At 35.5% G+C, this 19,074-nt stretch overlaps 1 protein-coding gene across 6 annotated transcripts in view; it reads left to right on the top strand.

Annotated features, from left to right (window-relative positions):
* The window catches only part of LOC136029391 (zinc finger protein 420-like), a 49,129-nt gene that overhangs the window by 25,562 nt on the left and 4,493 nt on the right, over positions 1-19,074 (top strand). For 5 of the 6 annotated variants that reach the window (XM_065707728.1, XM_065707727.1, XM_065707729.1 and 2 more), the window contains 2 exons: positions 7,591-7,728; positions 14,257-14,445. In XM_065707728.1, the coding sequence (XP_065563800.1) occupies positions 7,591-7,728; positions 14,257-14,445 (327 nt within the window). The remainder of the gene's footprint in view (positions 1-7,590; positions 7,729-14,256; positions 14,446-19,074) is intronic. The other variant, XM_065707733.1, reaches the window with a different exon arrangement.

Below are 19,074 nucleotides of genomic sequence, written 5' to 3'. Positions count from 1 at the left end.
GTTAGTACAATATAAGAAAAACAAAAGTACTGCAAGTGTTAACACTGCACAGTGACCGTGCAAATTACTTCTACAAATAGCCCCAGGGATATTCCTTGATTACCAGCTTCTACAGATAGACCAAGGGATACTCCATAATTACCAGCTCAGTTAGTACAAAATAAGAAAAATAACAGTACTGCAAGTGGTAAGATTGCACAGTGACCGTGCAAATTACTTCTACAGATAGCCCAAGGGATATTCCTTGATTACCAGCTTCTACAGATAGCCCAAGGGATACTCCATAATTACCAGCTCAGTTAGTTCAATATAAGAAAAACAAAAGTACTGCAAGTGTTAACACTGCACAGTGACCGTGCAAATTACTTCTACAGATAGCCCAAGGGATATTCCTTGATTACCAGCTTCTACAGATAGCCCAAGGGATAGTCCATAATTACCAGCTCAGTTAGTACAATATAAGAAAAACAAAAGTACTGCAAGTGTTAACACTGCACAGTGACCGTGCAAATTACTTCTACAGATAGCCCAAGGGATATTCCTTGATTACCAGCTTCTACAGATAGCCCAAGGGATACTCCATAATTACCAGCTCAGTTAGTACAAAATAAGAAAAATAACAGTACTGCAAGTGGTAAGATTGCACAGTGACCGTGCAAATTACTTCTACAGATAGCCCAAGGGATATTCCTTGATTACCAGCTTCTACAGATAGCCCAAGGGATACTCCATAATTACCAGCTCAGTTAGTACAAAATAAGAAAAATAACATTACTGCAAGTGGTAACATTGCACAGTGACCGTGCAAATTACTTCTACAGATAGTCCAAGGGATAGTCCATAATTACCAGCTCAGTTAGTACAAAATAAGAAAAATAACAGTACTGCAAGTGGTAACATTGCACAGTGACTGTGCAAATTACTTCAACAGATAGCCCAAGGGATATTCCTTAATTACCAGCTCAGTTAGTACAAAATAGGAAAAATAACAGTACTGCAAGTGGTAAGATTGCACAGTGACCGTGCAAATTACTTCTACAGATAGCCCAAGGGATATTCCTTGATTACCAGCTTCTACAGATAGCCCAAGAGATAGTCCATAATTACCAGCTAAGTTAGTACAAAATAAGAAAAATAACAATACTGCAAGTGGTAACATTGCACAGTGACCGTGCAAATTACTTCAACAGATAGCCCAAGGGATATTCCTTAATTACCAGCTTCTACAGATAGCCCAAGGGATAGTCCATAATTACCAGCTCAGTTAGTACAATATAAGAAAAACAAAAGTACTGCAAGTGTTAACACTGCACAGTGACCGTGCAGATTACTTCTACAGATAGCCCAAGGGATACTCCATAGTTACCAGCTCAGTTAGTACAAAATAAGAAAAATAACTGTACTGCAAGTGGTAAGATTGCACAGTGACCATGCAAATTACTTCTACAGATAGCCCAAGGGATATTCCTTGATTACCAGCTTCTACAGATAGCCCAAGGGATACTCCATAATTACCAGCTCAGTTAGTACAAAATAAGAAAAATAACATTACTGCAAGTGGTAACATTGCACAGTGACCGTGCAAATTACTTCTACAGATAGTCCAAGGGATAGTCCATAATTACCAGCTCAGTTAGTACAAAATAAGAAAAATAACAGTACTGCAAGTGGTAAGATTGCACAGTGACCGTGCAAATTACTTCTACAGATAGCCCAAGGGATACTCATTAATTACCAGCTCAGTTAGTACAAAATAAGAAAAATAGCAGTACTGCAAGTGGTAACATTGCACAGTGACTGTGCAAATTACTTCAACAGATAGCCCAAGGGATAGTCCTTAATTACCAGCTTCTACAGATAGCCCAAGGGATACTCCATAATTACCAGCTCAGTTAGTACAAAATAAGAAAAATAACAGTACTGCAAGTGGTAAGATTGCACAGTGACCGTGCAAATTACTTCTACAGATAGCCCAAGGGATATTCCTTGACTACCAGCTTCTACAGATAGCCCAAGGGATACTCCATAATTACCAGCTCAGTTAGTAAAATATAAGAAAAACAAAAGTACTGCAAGTGTTAACACTGCAAGTGACCGTGCAAATTACTTCTACAGATAGCCCAAGGGATATTCCTTGATTGCCAGCTTCTACAGATAGCCCAAGGGATACTCCATAATTACCAGCTCAGTTAGTACAAAATAAGAAAAATAACAGTACTGCAAGTGGTAAGATTGCACAGTGACCGTGCAAATTACTTCTACAGATAGCCCAAGGGATATTCCTTGATTACCAGCTTCTACAGATAGCCCAAGGGATACTCCATAATTACCAGCTCAGTTAGTACAATATAAGAAAAACAAAAGTACTGCAAGTGTTAACACTGCACAGTGACCGTGCAAATTACTTCTACAGATAGCCCAAGGGATATTCCTTGATTACCAGCTTCTACAGATAGCCCAAGGGATAGTTTATAATTACCAGCTCAGTTAGTACAATATAAGAAAAACAAAAGTACTGCAAGTGTTAACACTGCACAGTGACCGTGCAAATTACTTCTACAGATAGCCCAAGGGATATTCCTTGATTACCAGCTTCTACAGATAGCCCAAGGGATACTCCATAATTACCAGCTCAGTTAGTACAAAATAAGAAAAATAACAGTACTGCAAGTGGTAAGATTGCACAGTGACCGTGCAAATTACTTCAACAGATAGCCCAAGGGATATTCCTTAATTACCAGCTTCTACAGATAGCCCAAGGGATAGTCCATAATTACCAGCTCAGTTAGTACAAAATAAGAAAAATAACAATACTGCAAGTGGTAACATTGCACAGTGACCGTGCAAATTACTTCTACAGATAGTCCAAGGGATAGTCCATAATTACCAGCTCAGTTAGTACAAAATAAGAAAAATAACAGTACTGCAAGTGGTAACATTGCACAGTGACTGTGCAAATTACTTCAACAGATAGCCCAAGGGATATTCCTTAATTACCAGCTCAGTTAGTACAAAATAAGAAAATAACAGTACTGCAAGTGGTAACATTGCACAGTGACCGTGCAAATTACTTCAACAGATAGCCCAAGGGATATTCCTTAATTACCAGCTTCTACAGATAGCCCAAGGGATAGTCCATAATTACCAGCTCAGTTAGTACAAAATAAGAAAAATAACAGTACTGCAAGTGGTAACATTGCACAGTGACCGTGCAAATTACTTCAACAGATAGCCCAAGGGATATTCATTGATTACCAGATTCTACAGATAGCCCAAGGTATAGTCCATAATTACCAGCTCAGTTAGTACAAAATAAGAAAAATAACAGTACTGCAAGTGGTTAACATTGCACAGTGACCGTGCAGATTACTTCTACAGATAGCCCAAGGGATATTCCTTGATTACCAGCTTCTACAGATAGCCCAAGGGATACTCCATAATTACCAGCTCAGTTAGTACAAAATAAGAAAAATAACAGTACTGCAAGTGGTAAGATTGCACAGTGACCGTGGAAATTACTTCTACAGATAGCCCAAGGGATATTCCTTGATTACCAGCCTTCTACAGATAGCCCAAGGGATAGTCCATAATTACCAGCTCAGTTAGTACAAAATAAGAAAAATAACAGTACTGCAAGTGGTGACATTGCATTGTGACCGTGCAAATTACTTCTACAGATAGCCCAAGGGATATTCATTGATTACCAGATTCTACAGATAGCCCAAGGGATAGTCCATAATTACCAGCTCAGTTAGTACAATATAAGAAAAACAAAAGTACTGCAAGTGTTAACACTGCACAGTGACCGTGCAAATTACTTCTACAGATAGCCCAAGGGATATTCCTTGATTACCAGCTTCTACAGATAGCCCAAGGGATAGTCCATAATTACCAGCTCAGTTAGTACAATATAAGAAAAACAAAAGTACTGCAAGTGTTAACACTGCACAGTGACCGTGCAAATTACTTCTACAGATAGCCCAAGGGATATTCCTTGATTACCAGCTTCTACAGATAGCCCAAGGGATACTCCATAATTACCAGCTCAGTTAGTACAAAATAAGAAAAATAACAGTACTGCAAGTGGTAAGATTGCACAGTGACCGTGCAAATTACTTCTACAGATAGCCCAAGGGATATTCCTTGATTACCAGCTTCTACAGATAGCCAAGGGATACTCCATAATTACCAGCTCAGTTAGTACAAAATAAGAAAAATAACAGTACTGCAAGTGGTAACATTGCACAGTGACCGTGCAAATTACTTCAACAGATAGCCCAAGGGATATTCCTTAATTACCAGCTTCTACAGATAGCCCAAGGGATAGTCCATAATTACCAGCTCAGTTAGTACAAAATAAGAAAAATAACAGTACTGCAAGTGGTGACATTGCATTGTGACCGTGCAAATTACTTCTACAGATAGCCCAAGGGATATTCATTGATTACCAGATTCTACAGATAGCCCAAGGGATAGTCCATAATTACCAGCTCAGTTAGTACAATATAAGAAAAACAAAAGTACTGCAAGTGTTAACACTGCACAGTGACCGTGCAGATTACTTCTACAGATAGCCCAAGGGATATTCCTTGATTACCAGCTTCTACAGATAGCCCAAGGGATAGTCCATAATTACCAGCTCAGTTAGTACAAAATAAGAAAAATAACAGTACTGCAAGTGGTAACATTGCACAGTGACCGTGCAAATTACTTCAACAGATAGCCCAAGGGATATTCCTTAATTACCAGCTTCTACAGATAGCCCAAGGGATAGTCCATAATTACCAGCTAAGTTAGTACAAAATAAGAAAAATAACAGTACTGCAAGTGGTTAACACTTGCACAGTGACCGTGCAAATTACTTCTACAGATAGCCCAAGGGATATTCCTTGATTACCAGCTTCTACAGATAGCCCAAGGGATACTCCATAATTACCAGCTCAGTTAGTACAAAATAAGAAAAATAACAGTACTGCAAGTGGTAAGATTGCACAGTGACCGTGCAAATTACTTCTACAGATAGCCCAAGGGATATTCCTTGATTACCAGCTTCTACAGATAGCCCAAGGGATACTCCATAATTACCAGCTCAGTTAGTACAAAATAAGAAAAATAACAGTACTGCAAGTGGTAAGATTGCACAGTGACCGTGCAAATTACTTCTACAGATAGCCCAAGGGATATTCCTTGATTACCAGCTTCTACAGATAGCCCAAGGGATACTCCATAATTACCAGCTCAGTTAGTACAAAATAAGAAAAATAACAGTACTGCAAGTGGTAAGATTGCACAGTGACCGTGCAAATTACTTCTACAGATAGCCCAAGGGATATTCCTTGATTACCAGCTTCTACAGATAGCCCAAGGGATACTCCATAATTACCAGCTCAGTTAGTACAAAATAAGAAAAATAACAGTACTGCAAGTGGTAAGATTGCACAGTGACCGTGCAAATTACTTCTACAGATAGCCCAAGGGATATTCCTTGATTACCAGCTTCTACAGATAGCCCAAGGGATACTCCATAATTACCAGCTCAGTTAGTACAAAATAAGAAAAATAACAGTACTGCAAGTGGTAAGATTGCACAGTGACCGTGCAAATTACTTCTACAGATAGCCCAAGGGATATTCCTTGATTACCAGCTTCTACAGATAGCCCAAGGGATACTCCATAATTACCAGCTCAGTTAGTACAAAATAAGAAAAATAACAGTACTGCAAGTGGTAAGATTGCACAGTGACCGTGCAAATTACTTCTACAGATAGCCCAAGGGATATTCCTTGATTACCAGCTTCTACAGATAGCCCAAGGGATAGTCCATAATTACCAGCTCAGTTAGTACAAAATAAGAAAAATAACAGTACTGCAAGTGGTAACATTGCACAGTGACCGTGCAAATTACTTCAACAGATAGCCCAAGGGATATTCCTTAATTACCAGCTTCTACAGATAGCCCAAGGGATAGTCCATAATTACCAGCTCAGTTAGTACAAAATAAGAAAAATAACAGTACTGCAAGTGGTAACATTGCACAGTGACTGTGCAAATTACTTCAACAGATAGCCCAAGGGATAGTCCATTCACAAAGGAGGCACTGAAGAACAAAAATAACAGATATGGAGGTGAAAAAGATAGATGTAAAAAAAATTTTAGTTTAGAGTCTAATGTATACAATGCTTAGTTAACACAAAAAAATCGTTCATTCTTGAGGAAATTTTGAAGAATCAAAACCTTTTTCGGAAGAATTCTGAGAAACCAAAAAACTGAGAGATAGTAAAAGTAATAGTTTCCGTTGTTTTTAATTGATTTTTGAATTAAATTGGAATAGTTGGGGGCATCAAGTCATGGGTAATTGTAGAAAAAGCCAAGACAGATAGTCCAATTGAGTCAGAGGCAATTCTGGCATTAATCCCCCCTTATTAGGATTGTATAAAAATGATGTTGGTTGATTTGTTAATAGATATGCTTATCTATTATCCGTCCATGCGTCATTCCTAGGGCAGGTTCCTAGCAATTTCTAGCATTCCTAGCAAACCACAATAATCGTCAGTAAGTAAAATTTCATAAAGATCAAATTTAATTCACTGAACATATCTTTCCACCTACTTAGTGGGAATTTTAGTGAACAACAATAAATTAGGTTTTGACAAACCATGCCCTGAATTATAGTTAATGCTAGAACACTATATTTCATGGCACATACCCTTGTCATCAACTATAGGTGAACCCAGTTGATGAAAATCAAACTCAAATTTAGGCTAAATGAAGTTGGATTAAAAAGATTCTTTAGGTTACTGTGCAAAGGCTTTTCTTTTATAAAGTACAAATGATCATTTGAAGAAATATATATATATATGTATATATATATATATATATATATATATATATATATATATATATATATATATATATATATATATATATATATATATAATATATATATATATATATATATATATATATATATATATATATATATATAATATATATATATATATATATATATATATATATATATATATATATATATATATATATATATATATATATATATGCAACAAATCTGCAACAACTTTTTCAATTGTTAGGGTATTTCAATTTAAGCTAAAAGTAAAATCACAACAAAGTAAGGTTTAAATGTTAGGGTTTGAAAGAAGTGAATCTGTGAACCTCATGTTATGATAATCTTTGACTGAGAGACATGCATGTTTCTTTATTTGGTATATGTTTATTAAAAAAAAGCCTATAAAATAAAATGGGGGCTATCCCCCCTCAAACTTTCTCAAGGCTATAGTTCATCTTTACTGAAAACTACACCCATTTTGAACATTTTGTTTTAATTTTCTTTTAATATCATCAACTGAAGAATCACAATACTAAATAAACTTACGAAAAAACTATTCCCTGGAATAAATATTTTCGTGATTTTTAGTTTAATTTTAATGCTAGCAATGATAGCTTTTTTCAAAAAATTCCTCTTAATTTAATTTTGTTCAAGAAAACAGGAAATTATGTCCAGAATAAAACTTTCGAAATTTCGAGCGGCAGCTGACGGAAGCTGTTATGATATATGCAATTGTTTTTCAGAAGTCAAAACTGAGATCTCATGGACTGAAGATTCCCTTTTATCCCATTGTCACCAAGATGGTCATAAAGACCCTTCTTCGTCCAATTTCATTGAGTGTGATTATCATCAATCAGACCCAGCCGTGTATAGTGATCAAGGTTGGTGTCTCCTAATTCTCATTTTAAAAGCTGTATTCTGTTTTAGATAACACCTGACACTAAGGACAACAGCTGTTATATATGACAGCAGCTGAAATGTCAGCTGTTGTCCATGGCATTGTTTTTTACGGATACGGTATACTGTTGTAAAAAGTGAATCCATAAATGCCTGAGTGTTTTATGCTCTTTTTTAACTAAGCTTCTTTAAGTGCACGACTCTGAATCTGACTTTTTGCTTTAGGACAGCTAGGGTCAGCAAAGTTGTCCATGTAGAGTTTCATCACCTGTAATACACACAAGAATTTTCTGAGTTGTTTACCAGAATAGGAAGTAGAAAGGACATCTAATGAAAATAGAGCTGCAGTCCTTTTTTTTAAATATTTTATAATACAATTTTGAAACGTACATTTTTCCATTTCTGATTGTGGAAATGTTGTGCAGAAAATAAATTTCTGACATTAATCATCTAAAAAGGTAACCTACGACTTGTTGCCCATAATTTTTAAAGTAGGCCTATTGCAGTAATTTATTCGTTCGCATTACGGTTTGGTGGGCATTTTTGGCTGAAAAACCTCTTCCTAGCCATGTTATCTCTTATGTGCTGCCTCCCCATAGTAGTACAATATTTGTTGGCATGAATATATAACGAGTCTGAGGTAATAGACTTGAAATTTTCTGTGCAGAATTTCGGCTCTTGTTGATAGAAGAGCTTCGCCAAGTCGAAAACCTTGTTGTGAGTGACCTAGATGGGCCTAGATTTCCACGAAGCCTCCATCCAACTGGAGGTCCTTGGAACTTCTTGCTGCTCATCTCTAAGCCGGCTTAAGACCTCTGTGTAGACTTGAAAAGATGAATTAGTTCCTGTCCTGCATTAGTTGGTACCCATTACTCTTCCTGAGGCCAAAATAGTTTTTTATGCGTGAATATATAGTGAGTTAGACGTAATAGGCTCGAGATTACCTGTGCAGAATTTCAACTTCACACTCGGCTTTCCAAAGGTGGGAAGCCTTTTTTTGGCCAAGATAGGCCCAGGATCCCATAAAACATCCATTCAACTGGACGTCTCAGGGACTTCTTGCTGTCTGAGGCTTTGCTTTTCCTGAGGTTTTAATAATTCTAAGATTTATATAACACGAAAATTGCAACTTTAATGTTGCAACGTTAAAAAACAACTATTGTATTGACATTTTCACTGACAAATAGAGACTTGGGTGAATACACACTCAACCCTATGTATACAAAATTGATTATAGAAAATAATCTAATTCAAAATAAAACAAAAATAGGAACCAATAAAAACAAGCCCAATCCCAAAAGAACTACAAGATTAGCTGCAGAGAAGGCAAACATCGCAATAAGAAATTATTCCAATTTTTAATAAATACAGTTAGTGAAATGAATGAACCTTTTTAGCTTGTAAAATATTAGCTTTTATCTCACAGTCTTGGCTGAACTTTTCGTTAAGAAGTAATGATGCCTAGGCTATTTAAAAAAAAATGGATTTTTAACCATGAACTTTTATTGTAAGTGCGCTATTGTTTATTATTTTCTTTGCTGAAGACGGCCCTTAGATATAGGGCCGAAATATTCAAATAGGTTTTGTTGATTCACTATCTTGGGGGAAAAAAAGTCTTCATTATTCTCTTCTGTATTTGTATTATGGAATGGCAGTTTGGTGTTCGTCATTATTTAAGGTTAATTTATAGCTAAAATTTAGGAAGGTTATCGACATTCCAAGTTTTATGATATTGGTATGACTGTAGAATAAGAATGCGAGAAACTTTCCGGGTATAGTTGAATATTAAGCTAGAGAGTCTGAAATTTGGCAGTGCAGAAGATGAATGGAATGATTATAGGAAAATTGTGAAGCAGCAGGTTGTGTCATAGGAAGGAAACTAATAAACATAGATAGGAATAAAAACACTTTAAATATATTAGAGAAGAGGAAGGGTTGATATAAAAAATATTTGAATGATTGATCATTTGATAATAATAGAAATAGAAGGAACTTAGAGAAAGCATTAAAATCTGAATTAAGGAGGTGTGAAGCGGAGACCATGGAGAAAATATGTGAATATGTGGCCAGACGTCATTTAGTAAAATATTACATTGGCATGTTAAGAAATTTAGAGGAATAGTGAATCTTGACTAGTCTCAGTTAAAAATAGTGGCGGTTTCCCTATTAATGATTAAGAAAGTGTTAATGAGAAACGGGCTAAATATTTTGAGAATGTTCTAAACTGTGATAAAGATACAGAAAATGAAATAAAAAAGAATGGGAGGAAGGATTCCTTCAATTCCTTCCTTCTAAGGAATTGAAGGAAGATTTATATTGCTAGGAAATATTAGACACACACTAAAAGGATTAAAAGATAGTAATGCCATAGGTGTTGATACTAGATAGTGAGGTTAATAATTTAATGTGGTCTCTGTGAAGTCAGAAATAAAATTACCAAAGGCTGAATAGGATTTAAAAAAAGGAATTGCCTAGCGATTTAAGGAAAACTCCAATTAAAACCCTCTATAAGAAAGGTGGTAGGAGTGAATGTGGTAACTATAGAGACATTAGCTTGGTTTTCGTAGGAAGCAAATTATTTAGTATGATGGTATCTTTTTACTTAGATATGCTATAGATAAAGTCTTAATAGAATAAGAGTGTGAAAAGGACAGGTAATCTGACTCCTTTAGTCCTGGGTTTTATGGATTGTGAACAAGCGAGATTAAAATCGGAAATGAGGCCAGTAGCTGGTTTTGGATTGAATCAGAAGTTAGTAGGGCTGTGCTCTATCCCAATTTATTTGGATCATTTTGGTGAATTTTGCCTAAGGAAAATTGAAAAGTTTGGAGAGCATGGAATCAAATAAGAAAGTTTAACCTTCTTAGAGTTAGACTATGCTGATTATGATTATTTGAAGGTCTTTGATAAAAAAAGAAAATGAATGATTTTTTTTTTAGGTTTTAAGGGTGCTGAGTGCAGGACTAGGTTGAAAATTAATGTTAAGAAGACTACGTTGCTTGGATTCAGAATAAATGATGACGAAGATATGGTGTCTAGTAACGAGAAGATCGATTAGATGCATATCTTCAGCTATCCAATTGGATAGTAATTCATGTAGGAAATAAGGTTGATAGCTAGTTTGTATTAAAACAGTAGTTAAGCAGGGCTGTGTCCTATCCTCGTGTGCACGGATCATTTGGATAGACTTTGTCCTAAAGAGCACTGCAAGGGCAATGGGAGAACACGGAATCAATTGGGGAAGTAAAACTCTCGTAGACTTAGATTATGCTTATGTTAGCAAAATGAAAGAATTTTTGGGGTTTCAGGGTGCAAGAAATGGTTTGAAAATTAATGTTAAAACGACTGAGTTGCTAAGGCTAGGAATAAGTGCAGAGAAAAAGGTGACGTTTGGTAACCAAAATATTGATCTGATGGACAGATTCAGTTTCCTTGGTAGTATCATTAGTAAAGACGGTGTGGGCAGTGAAGACGTTAAAAGTGGAATAGTCAAAAGCTGAATCAAGCTCGATGATCGGAACAACCAAGATTAGATCTTTAGAAGATTGTCGAGGTTAGATTAGAGCATTGGGAACAACATTGATGAGTATAGTCAAGTATGGTTCTGAAACTTGAGTGCTCTTGTGATGTTGTTTGTAATAAATTATGGCTTGTGGAAGATTATGGTCTGCAAATGGATAAGATTACTAGTTCAATATGGGACAAGAAATTTATTTCAAAATTCTCTATTCAGTAGAGAAAAGATTCAAAACCGAAAACAACGCAGATATTTTGCCTGTATAAAACGAGGCGCCATCAGCAAAAAAGAAACAAAGAAAAAAATAAAACACATAAAAACCACTACCAATATTAAAAAGCGTTTTTCAAGGTGACGGGGCTGCAAACGTTTAGTCAGTGGATTTACGAAGACGCTGTTTTCAATGGTGCATTTAGGTTAAACGTAGTGTTTGATAGGCTTCAGGCAGGGGTTTAATTGGGATAGGTTTAGATTAGTGGTAATTGCGACAACAATTTGGCAGGCGTATCAGGGATCGGACCAGATTAAATTAGAAATAGTCGTTTTTCCAATTTGACCATCTGGAGGGAGGAGTGGGGGGTTGGTTAATTCAGAAAAATAGAAAAAATGAAGTATTTTTAACTTACGAACGGTTAATGGGATCTTAATAAAATTTTATGTTTAGAAGGATATCGTGTCTCAGAACTCTTATTTTAAATCCCGACCAGATCCGGTGACATTGGGGGGAGTAGAAGGGGGAACCTAAAATCTTGGAAAACGCTTAGATTGGAGGGATTGGAATAAAACTTGTTGAGAAAAATAATCAGAAGTTTTAGATACTTGACTGACATAACTGTAACGGATCCGCTCTATTTGAGAAGTTGGGGAGGAGGGTTAATTCTGAAAAATTAGAAAATATGAGTTTTTTTTAATTACGAAGGAGTGATCGTATCTTAGTGCAATTTCACATTTAGAAGGACCTCGCAACTCAGATCTCTCATTTTGAATCCCGACCCAATCCAGCGTCATTGGGGGGAGGGCGGAAATCTTGAAATACACTTAAAGCAGAGAGATTAGAATAAAACTTAGTGGAAGTAGTAAAAACATATCCAAGATTTGTGACTGACATAACCGGACTAGATCCGCCCTCTTTGGTGGAGTTGGGGGGGGGGGGTAATTCGGAAAAATTAGAAAAAATGAGGTATTTGTAACTTACGAACGGGTGATCAGATCTTAATGAAATTTGATATTTAGAAGGATCTTGTGCTTTAGAGCTCTTATTTTAAATTCCGACCAGATCCGGTGACATTGGGGGGAGTTATGGGCGGAAACCGGAATTCTTGGAAAACGTGAAAATTGAGGTATATTTATCATACGAATGAGTGATCGGATCTTAATGAAACTTGATATACAGAAGGATCATATGTCTCTGATGCTCCATTTTCAATTTGAATCGGATCCGGGGGCCATAGGGGGTTGGAGGGGGATAGAGAAATCTTGGAAAACGCTTAAAGTGGAGAGATCGGGATGAAACTTGATGGGAAGAATAAGCACGAGTTATAGATACGTGATTGACATAATTGGAACGGATCTGTTCACTTTGGAGGAGCAAATCTTTGATTTGGAAAAATAAAAAAAAATGAGGAATTTTTAACCCAAGAACGGGTGACCAGATCTTAATGAAATTTGGACATTCGGGGGAGTTGGAGGGGGAAACCAGAAATTTTGGACAACGCTTAGAGTAGAGAAATCGGGATGAAACTTGATGGGTAGAATAAGCAAATGTCGAAGATACGTGGTTGACGTAACCGTACTGGATCCACTCTCTTTGGGGGAGTTTAAAGGTGGGGTTCAGTGCTTTGGCGAGTTTGGTGCTTCTGGGCGTGCTTGGACGATGGAAATTGGTAGGAGTATGGGAGCTGCAGAAATTGACTTGATAAAGTTGTTTTCCCCGTTTTGACCATCTGGAGGACTGAAGGCAGAGGACAAATTAGGTATTTATAACTTACAAGTGGGTGATCGGATCTTAATGAATTTTAATATTTAGAAGGACCTCGTGACTCAGAGCCTTTATTTTAAATCCCGACCGTTACTCCGCCTCCGATTTTCCTTTTGAATCAATATATTGATTCTTAGATATTTGCTAGAGCTCATACCATATGAGCTCTCGGCTCTTCCGGCCTCGTCACAAGTGCCATATGGGCTATTATCTCTTGTTAATATTTGGTATATGACGACTTTTACGACACGACTGCCTGTCCGTAGATTATTCTTTACGGTTGATTGTGTATGGTTATACTGTTTGACCTATGTAATTGGATGGATGAGTAGGGTTAAGGCCTCATTCAAGTACTGATCTATATTAATTACTAAAGTAGGACAACAGTCTTCCTTTCTCCTTATGTCTTTCTTTTTTGTTTATATGGATAAAAAAAATTTATGGTGTGTGTTTATTCCTGTGTTTGTGCTGTTTCATTGGTGATTTTTTTGTCATTATATATATATATATATATATATATATATATATATATATATATATATATATATATATATATATATATATATATATATATATATATATATATATATATATATATATATATATATATATATATATATATATATATATATATATTCTGTATTTGTAATTCTATGTATACGTCTTTAGGAATGAAAGGTCTAAAGCCGAACTGGCTTGCAATGGCAAAACTAAAGAAGAAAATAGACATTTCTTTCAAGATTTTTTTTCTATGTTTTTATGTGTTTTTAAGGGTTGATTCTATCCTTTGCTTTCAATCATTTTTTTTTCCCATTAGATATACGACGTATGAATATTAATAAACTGAGTAAAACCCACTACTAAACGCGTTTTGGATTTCACTAGCACTAGCATTTGGGTTTGTAAAATAATTCAAAAGTTAGTCCTTTTTTTAGTAATTTGAAGAAATTTTAACTGATTATGCCGAGCGTCATAAGGGTATAGGCCATTTGAATATAATTGCTAGTATTCTTTTAGATGTAGATGACAAGGATCCATTGTCATCTGAGGATGCTGGCCAAAATGTCAAAGATTCCGTTTTGGAGTGTGGACCCAACTCTTCTGCCACAGATCGCATATCTGGTTTCAAAACTGAATTGGATGTTGTAATCCAACAGCCTCAGGCTGTGTCTGAGCAATCTTTAATGATTGGACCAAGTGTTGATGGTAACGATCTTCCTTATCATATTCTTTTTGCTCTCATTTTTATTTTTGAATTAGAAACCCAATATTGACAATAGTCAGAGTCCTAGGGCGGGATTTGTAAGTTATTTTTATTGCTAATAATTTTAAGCGACTTATATTTATTAGAGAACGATGAAAAATAGGGAATATATTCTCGTATTCATTCGTTAAAGTACAAGATAATGTTATTCTCTTAGTTATTTTAGTGCATAGGGTATAACGCTAAGACATTATGGTATTAAGTATTTTGAAAGAAATTGGCTTTTGACATCTTTTTAGGCTAATATCTGTTAATACTAATAAATGGACAGCGAATCCTCCATGGCATTAAATCAATAAAAATCACTTGTCTAGAAGTTGGTTAAATTCGTTTTCAGTTGCTTTTTTCCATATTTTGCATTAACTTGAGAGATAGGTTACACAAAGTCTACTATTTAGACTTTTTTAACTATTGATGTTTCTATACAACGAATGTAGATATCAGTTATTTGTGGGTCAGGTAGTTGCGAAAAGGAGAAACAACGAACAACGAGCAGATTTTTAATTGGTCGGTTTTTGTGACGATTTTCTGAAATGAACTGATATGTAAGATACTGCATTGTCAAGGCTAATTGGTAAATGATTACTAGAAGGAAATAGGCATGTGATAGGAGAGATACAAGGTTCCAAAAATTGATGGTTAAGATACTCAGTAAGAGGGGACCTCGCCTGTCGTTAGTAGGATCCGATGGAATGGCCCAAATATATTAGGAGATCAGCAAGTTGACCTATTAAGCTTCCAAGTTCTAGGAGCGGGACAAGTTAGCAGTTCGAATAGAACAGACCAATTTTAGACTTCTTCGAGGTAACTTCTAGCCCAGTCTTCAGGTATTTGTCCTAAAAGACGCCCAAAACTTCACTTTTTTCTACAGCTTACAACTGAGATTCAGTATACCGTCCGCGAAAGACACTGATGACAGATTTGTAGGTTCCAGTATCAAGGAAGAAGGACGTATCGTCAGCCTCTAAAACACAGATGTTCAAAAAATCAGGCAATGAAAAGTGTACCTTGCCGGAACCTTTAAGACTGCCATGAGGCTTTTCCCCTAAAATGAGTGGAATACATTTTTTTTTCTGTTGGAAGTTTCAGGCCGATGAATGGTCATAAATTAGGATCGCTGAGTGTTCGAATGAGGTTCGAGTTCAAGCCTCGTTTGCCACTTTTAAGAAGCATTGCAAAGTTTGTAAGGGAACCAACCGGACATATAACATAATGAAAGAGCATTTGCTACTACACTAAGTGCCTCAATACTGCTAGTTCTTCGTTTGAAGCCAAATTGTCTTTAGGTGTATTGTGGCTGGAGATCATTCAAAAGGATCTCGAAAAGTTTACTGAGAGGAGTCGCAACGGTTATGGGTTGAAAACCCGACTAAGGAATCATAAATCGCGCTCAGTTAATCCTGTTGTTCAGTTGCATAGGTTCAGTTGCGCGGTGGTTCAGCTGCATGGTGTTCAGTTACACGGTGGTTCAGTTGCAATGGAACCGTTTTTTCCTAAGGAATTATCTACGGACTGTTTTGGGCACCTGTCTTACTGGCCGTATTTCAAACAGTAAGCTGTACCAAAAAATTAGGTCTATCCACTTTCTAGAGCTACTTTATAGGAAAAGTTTACTGAGAGGAGTCGCAACGGTATGGGTCGAAAACCCTTCTAAGGAACCATTAATCATAAATCGGAGATAATTAAAAAAAAAATACATCGGAAAAATGGGTTTTTCAAAGGCAAGTAAAGAGTCCTATGAAATCCTTTGACGTGGAGAAATAAAGTTCAACGATAATTCAAGGGTAAAGTAACAAAAAAAAAAACTATCTATGATTTAATGGGACCCAAAATCAACAGAAATTAAAATATTTAGCGGTATCAAACGTGAGGGTAAAAATTACTAATTAAGTTGAATAAGTAAAACCTGAAAGACGTACAAAACATGACGAATTATTAGGTTAAACTTAAAAACGATGAAAACTACTACCAGCAGGAGCAGGTTTCCTCTCCCCCCCACTCAAACCTTCTAAAGGCGGTTCTTGTGCAACTCAGCCCTAGTTTAACTCAGTCTTTGCGCAATTCAGCTCTCATTTAGCTCAGTTGTCATGCAACTCAACCTCCATTTAACCCAACTCTGTAAAACTCAACCCCCATTCAAATAAGCCCTATTCAGCTCAACCCTCCTCAAATCAATAATAGAACTAAAAAACACACTTCAGCCCATTTTGTTGTAAGTTATAAAAGTTGACTCGAATGAAATGGTCTTCATTCAATAGTTTGTCCTCATGTAATTTTTTTTATGTTTCTTGAATACTAAACTATTCCTCCCCTTCCCCTCTGAAAATCTAGAATTTATCCTTTTATCTTATATATCTGGCAATAGCAAAGCTTTTCGGCCCGAACACACTTGAGTCTCATGACACTTAATCTATTGCTACTATAGTGTAGCAATAGTTACAACTTAGTACAGAGAAAACCACGGTCCATAGTAGTCCAAAGCTTACAAAGACGTCTAAAAAAAAACAACTTTAAATTAATACTGATTCAGGAATGATAGCTATTATTTAGATTTTTCTTAATAGTAAGAGTTTATTGCGGAAATAAACTTTATGGGAATTTTTAAAAAGAGCTTAAAATGCTGATAAGTCTTCTTTTCCCCCCTTTTTTCTCCAGTTATAATGGCGAACTAGAACATCGTAGAGAGCTGTTTTGCGTTATTTGAAAGCTAATATTCATATTTAGGTGACTTTCATTATTTGGTATTGACAACGTCTTCATAAAATGACTTATGTCACCAAAATGGGATTGTAGTATGATTTGTGGTGTCTAAAGGCTCGAGACTATAAAAGATCTACCACTGAAATCTCTACGATCCAAAACATTTTATTTGGTGTGTAAAATCCCTCTCTTGAATGCTTCCCTTCCCAGTCCCATTGTGAGGAATAAAAAAAGTTTTGGAAAAAGTATCGATTGAAAAAATCCTTCAAATAGCAAACCAATTTGTTGGTAGCTGCTATTTATTTTCTTCTCAACAACAAAATTAATTACGGAATAAATTTTCGGGAATTTCGAAAAAGATATCAGGACGTTTCTTTTTTTCTTTCTTTTTTCTCCAGCACCAGCGGATCACTGGAAAATCGTAGGGGCGTTGAAACATTAACAGTAACATTAAATATACTGTTATATATGTTATAACAATAACAAATAGAAAATATAGTATTTGCTATTGAGAAAGGTGGGTCTGTTTGACCTCAAGTGTCCAAAAAGACAAAAGACATTCAGATGAATCTGAGAGAATGTTGAGAGGAGTAGTCAATAGTCAATCTGGACTTATCCCAGTTAAAGATGGGAAGGAGCCACAATTAGTGATAAGGCAAAAATTTGAAAGAGATGGGTAGAACATTTTGAGAATGTTCTAAACTGTGATAGTGTGACTGGAAAACATACAGAAAAGAACCGAAAAAGTTTGTGACGCTTTGGATGTGAAGGAAGGTTTACTTAGCGTACTTAGCGATGAAGGATTAGTAACAGTACTAAGGGAATAAAAAAATAATAAGGCCCCAGGTGATGATAGTGTTGTAAATGAGCTTTTTTTTAACATGATGGTTGTGGGGTTAGACATAAGTTGCTGAAGATTATGAATATGATTTTGGAAAAAGGGGAAATACCTAGCGATTGCCCTCCATAAGAATGTTGTTAGGAGTGAGTGTGGTGATTAAAGAGGCATTAACCTGGTTTCTGTGGGTAACAAATTACTTAGTATGATGATACTTTTTAGACTACGAGATGCTGTAGATAGAATTTAAAATGAAAAACAGTGTGGTCTGGGAAGGGTAGCCGACCCTTCCTAGACCAAAAATAGCGAACAGATTTTATTTTCGTTTGCATCAAATAAAACTCTAGCGAAAATATATTCTTTGACATTTTAACATTTTGGATAGGTCTTTTATTTTTTGACATTTTGGATAGGTCTTTTATTTTAACCGTAAATCAGTTGCAAAATCAAAGAATGTCAATTAAGTAAAAGAGTAATGTAAAAGAATGTATTTTATTTTGATTTTATTTGACAATTCTTGTACATGAAAAATAAATTACTTTTTTTTATTTACTATAGGAGTATAAAACTGATAGAATTCTACATTTATTACCTATAGAATTGTATCAGTTTTTATTCAACCAAGGCTTATAATCTTGATCTAAATAAGACATTATTAATTATTCATAAACGTGAATCACCATTAAAATCTGGACAGGGCCTGATTCTTGTAAAGTTTGGAACGAATTGTATTACAAACATAAATCAGTGATAAATGATTTATGATTTATTAATTGATTTAATGATTATTAATTAATGATTTATTGATTTTAATTAATGATTTACTATTAATGTTTATTAATTAATATATATCATTACAATTAATGATTTATTAATTGATAAATCATTGATTTTAATCGCGATGTGGGATTCACTGTTAATAAATCAGAATCTGGAATGTATTTGTAATATTGATTTGTATTTTTAGTTTATTCAAAATAGTTCGTTTATTGGGTTAAACTTTACCTTTCTAAGGTTTTGTTAACCGTACCGT

This window comes from Artemia franciscana, chromosome 7 (assembly GCF_032884065.1).
Source record: "Artemia franciscana chromosome 7, ASM3288406v1, whole genome shotgun sequence".
Taxonomy (NCBI): domain Eukaryota; kingdom Metazoa; phylum Arthropoda; class Branchiopoda; order Anostraca; family Artemiidae; genus Artemia; species Artemia franciscana.
This window is presented reverse-complemented; position numbering and strand designations above follow the sequence as displayed.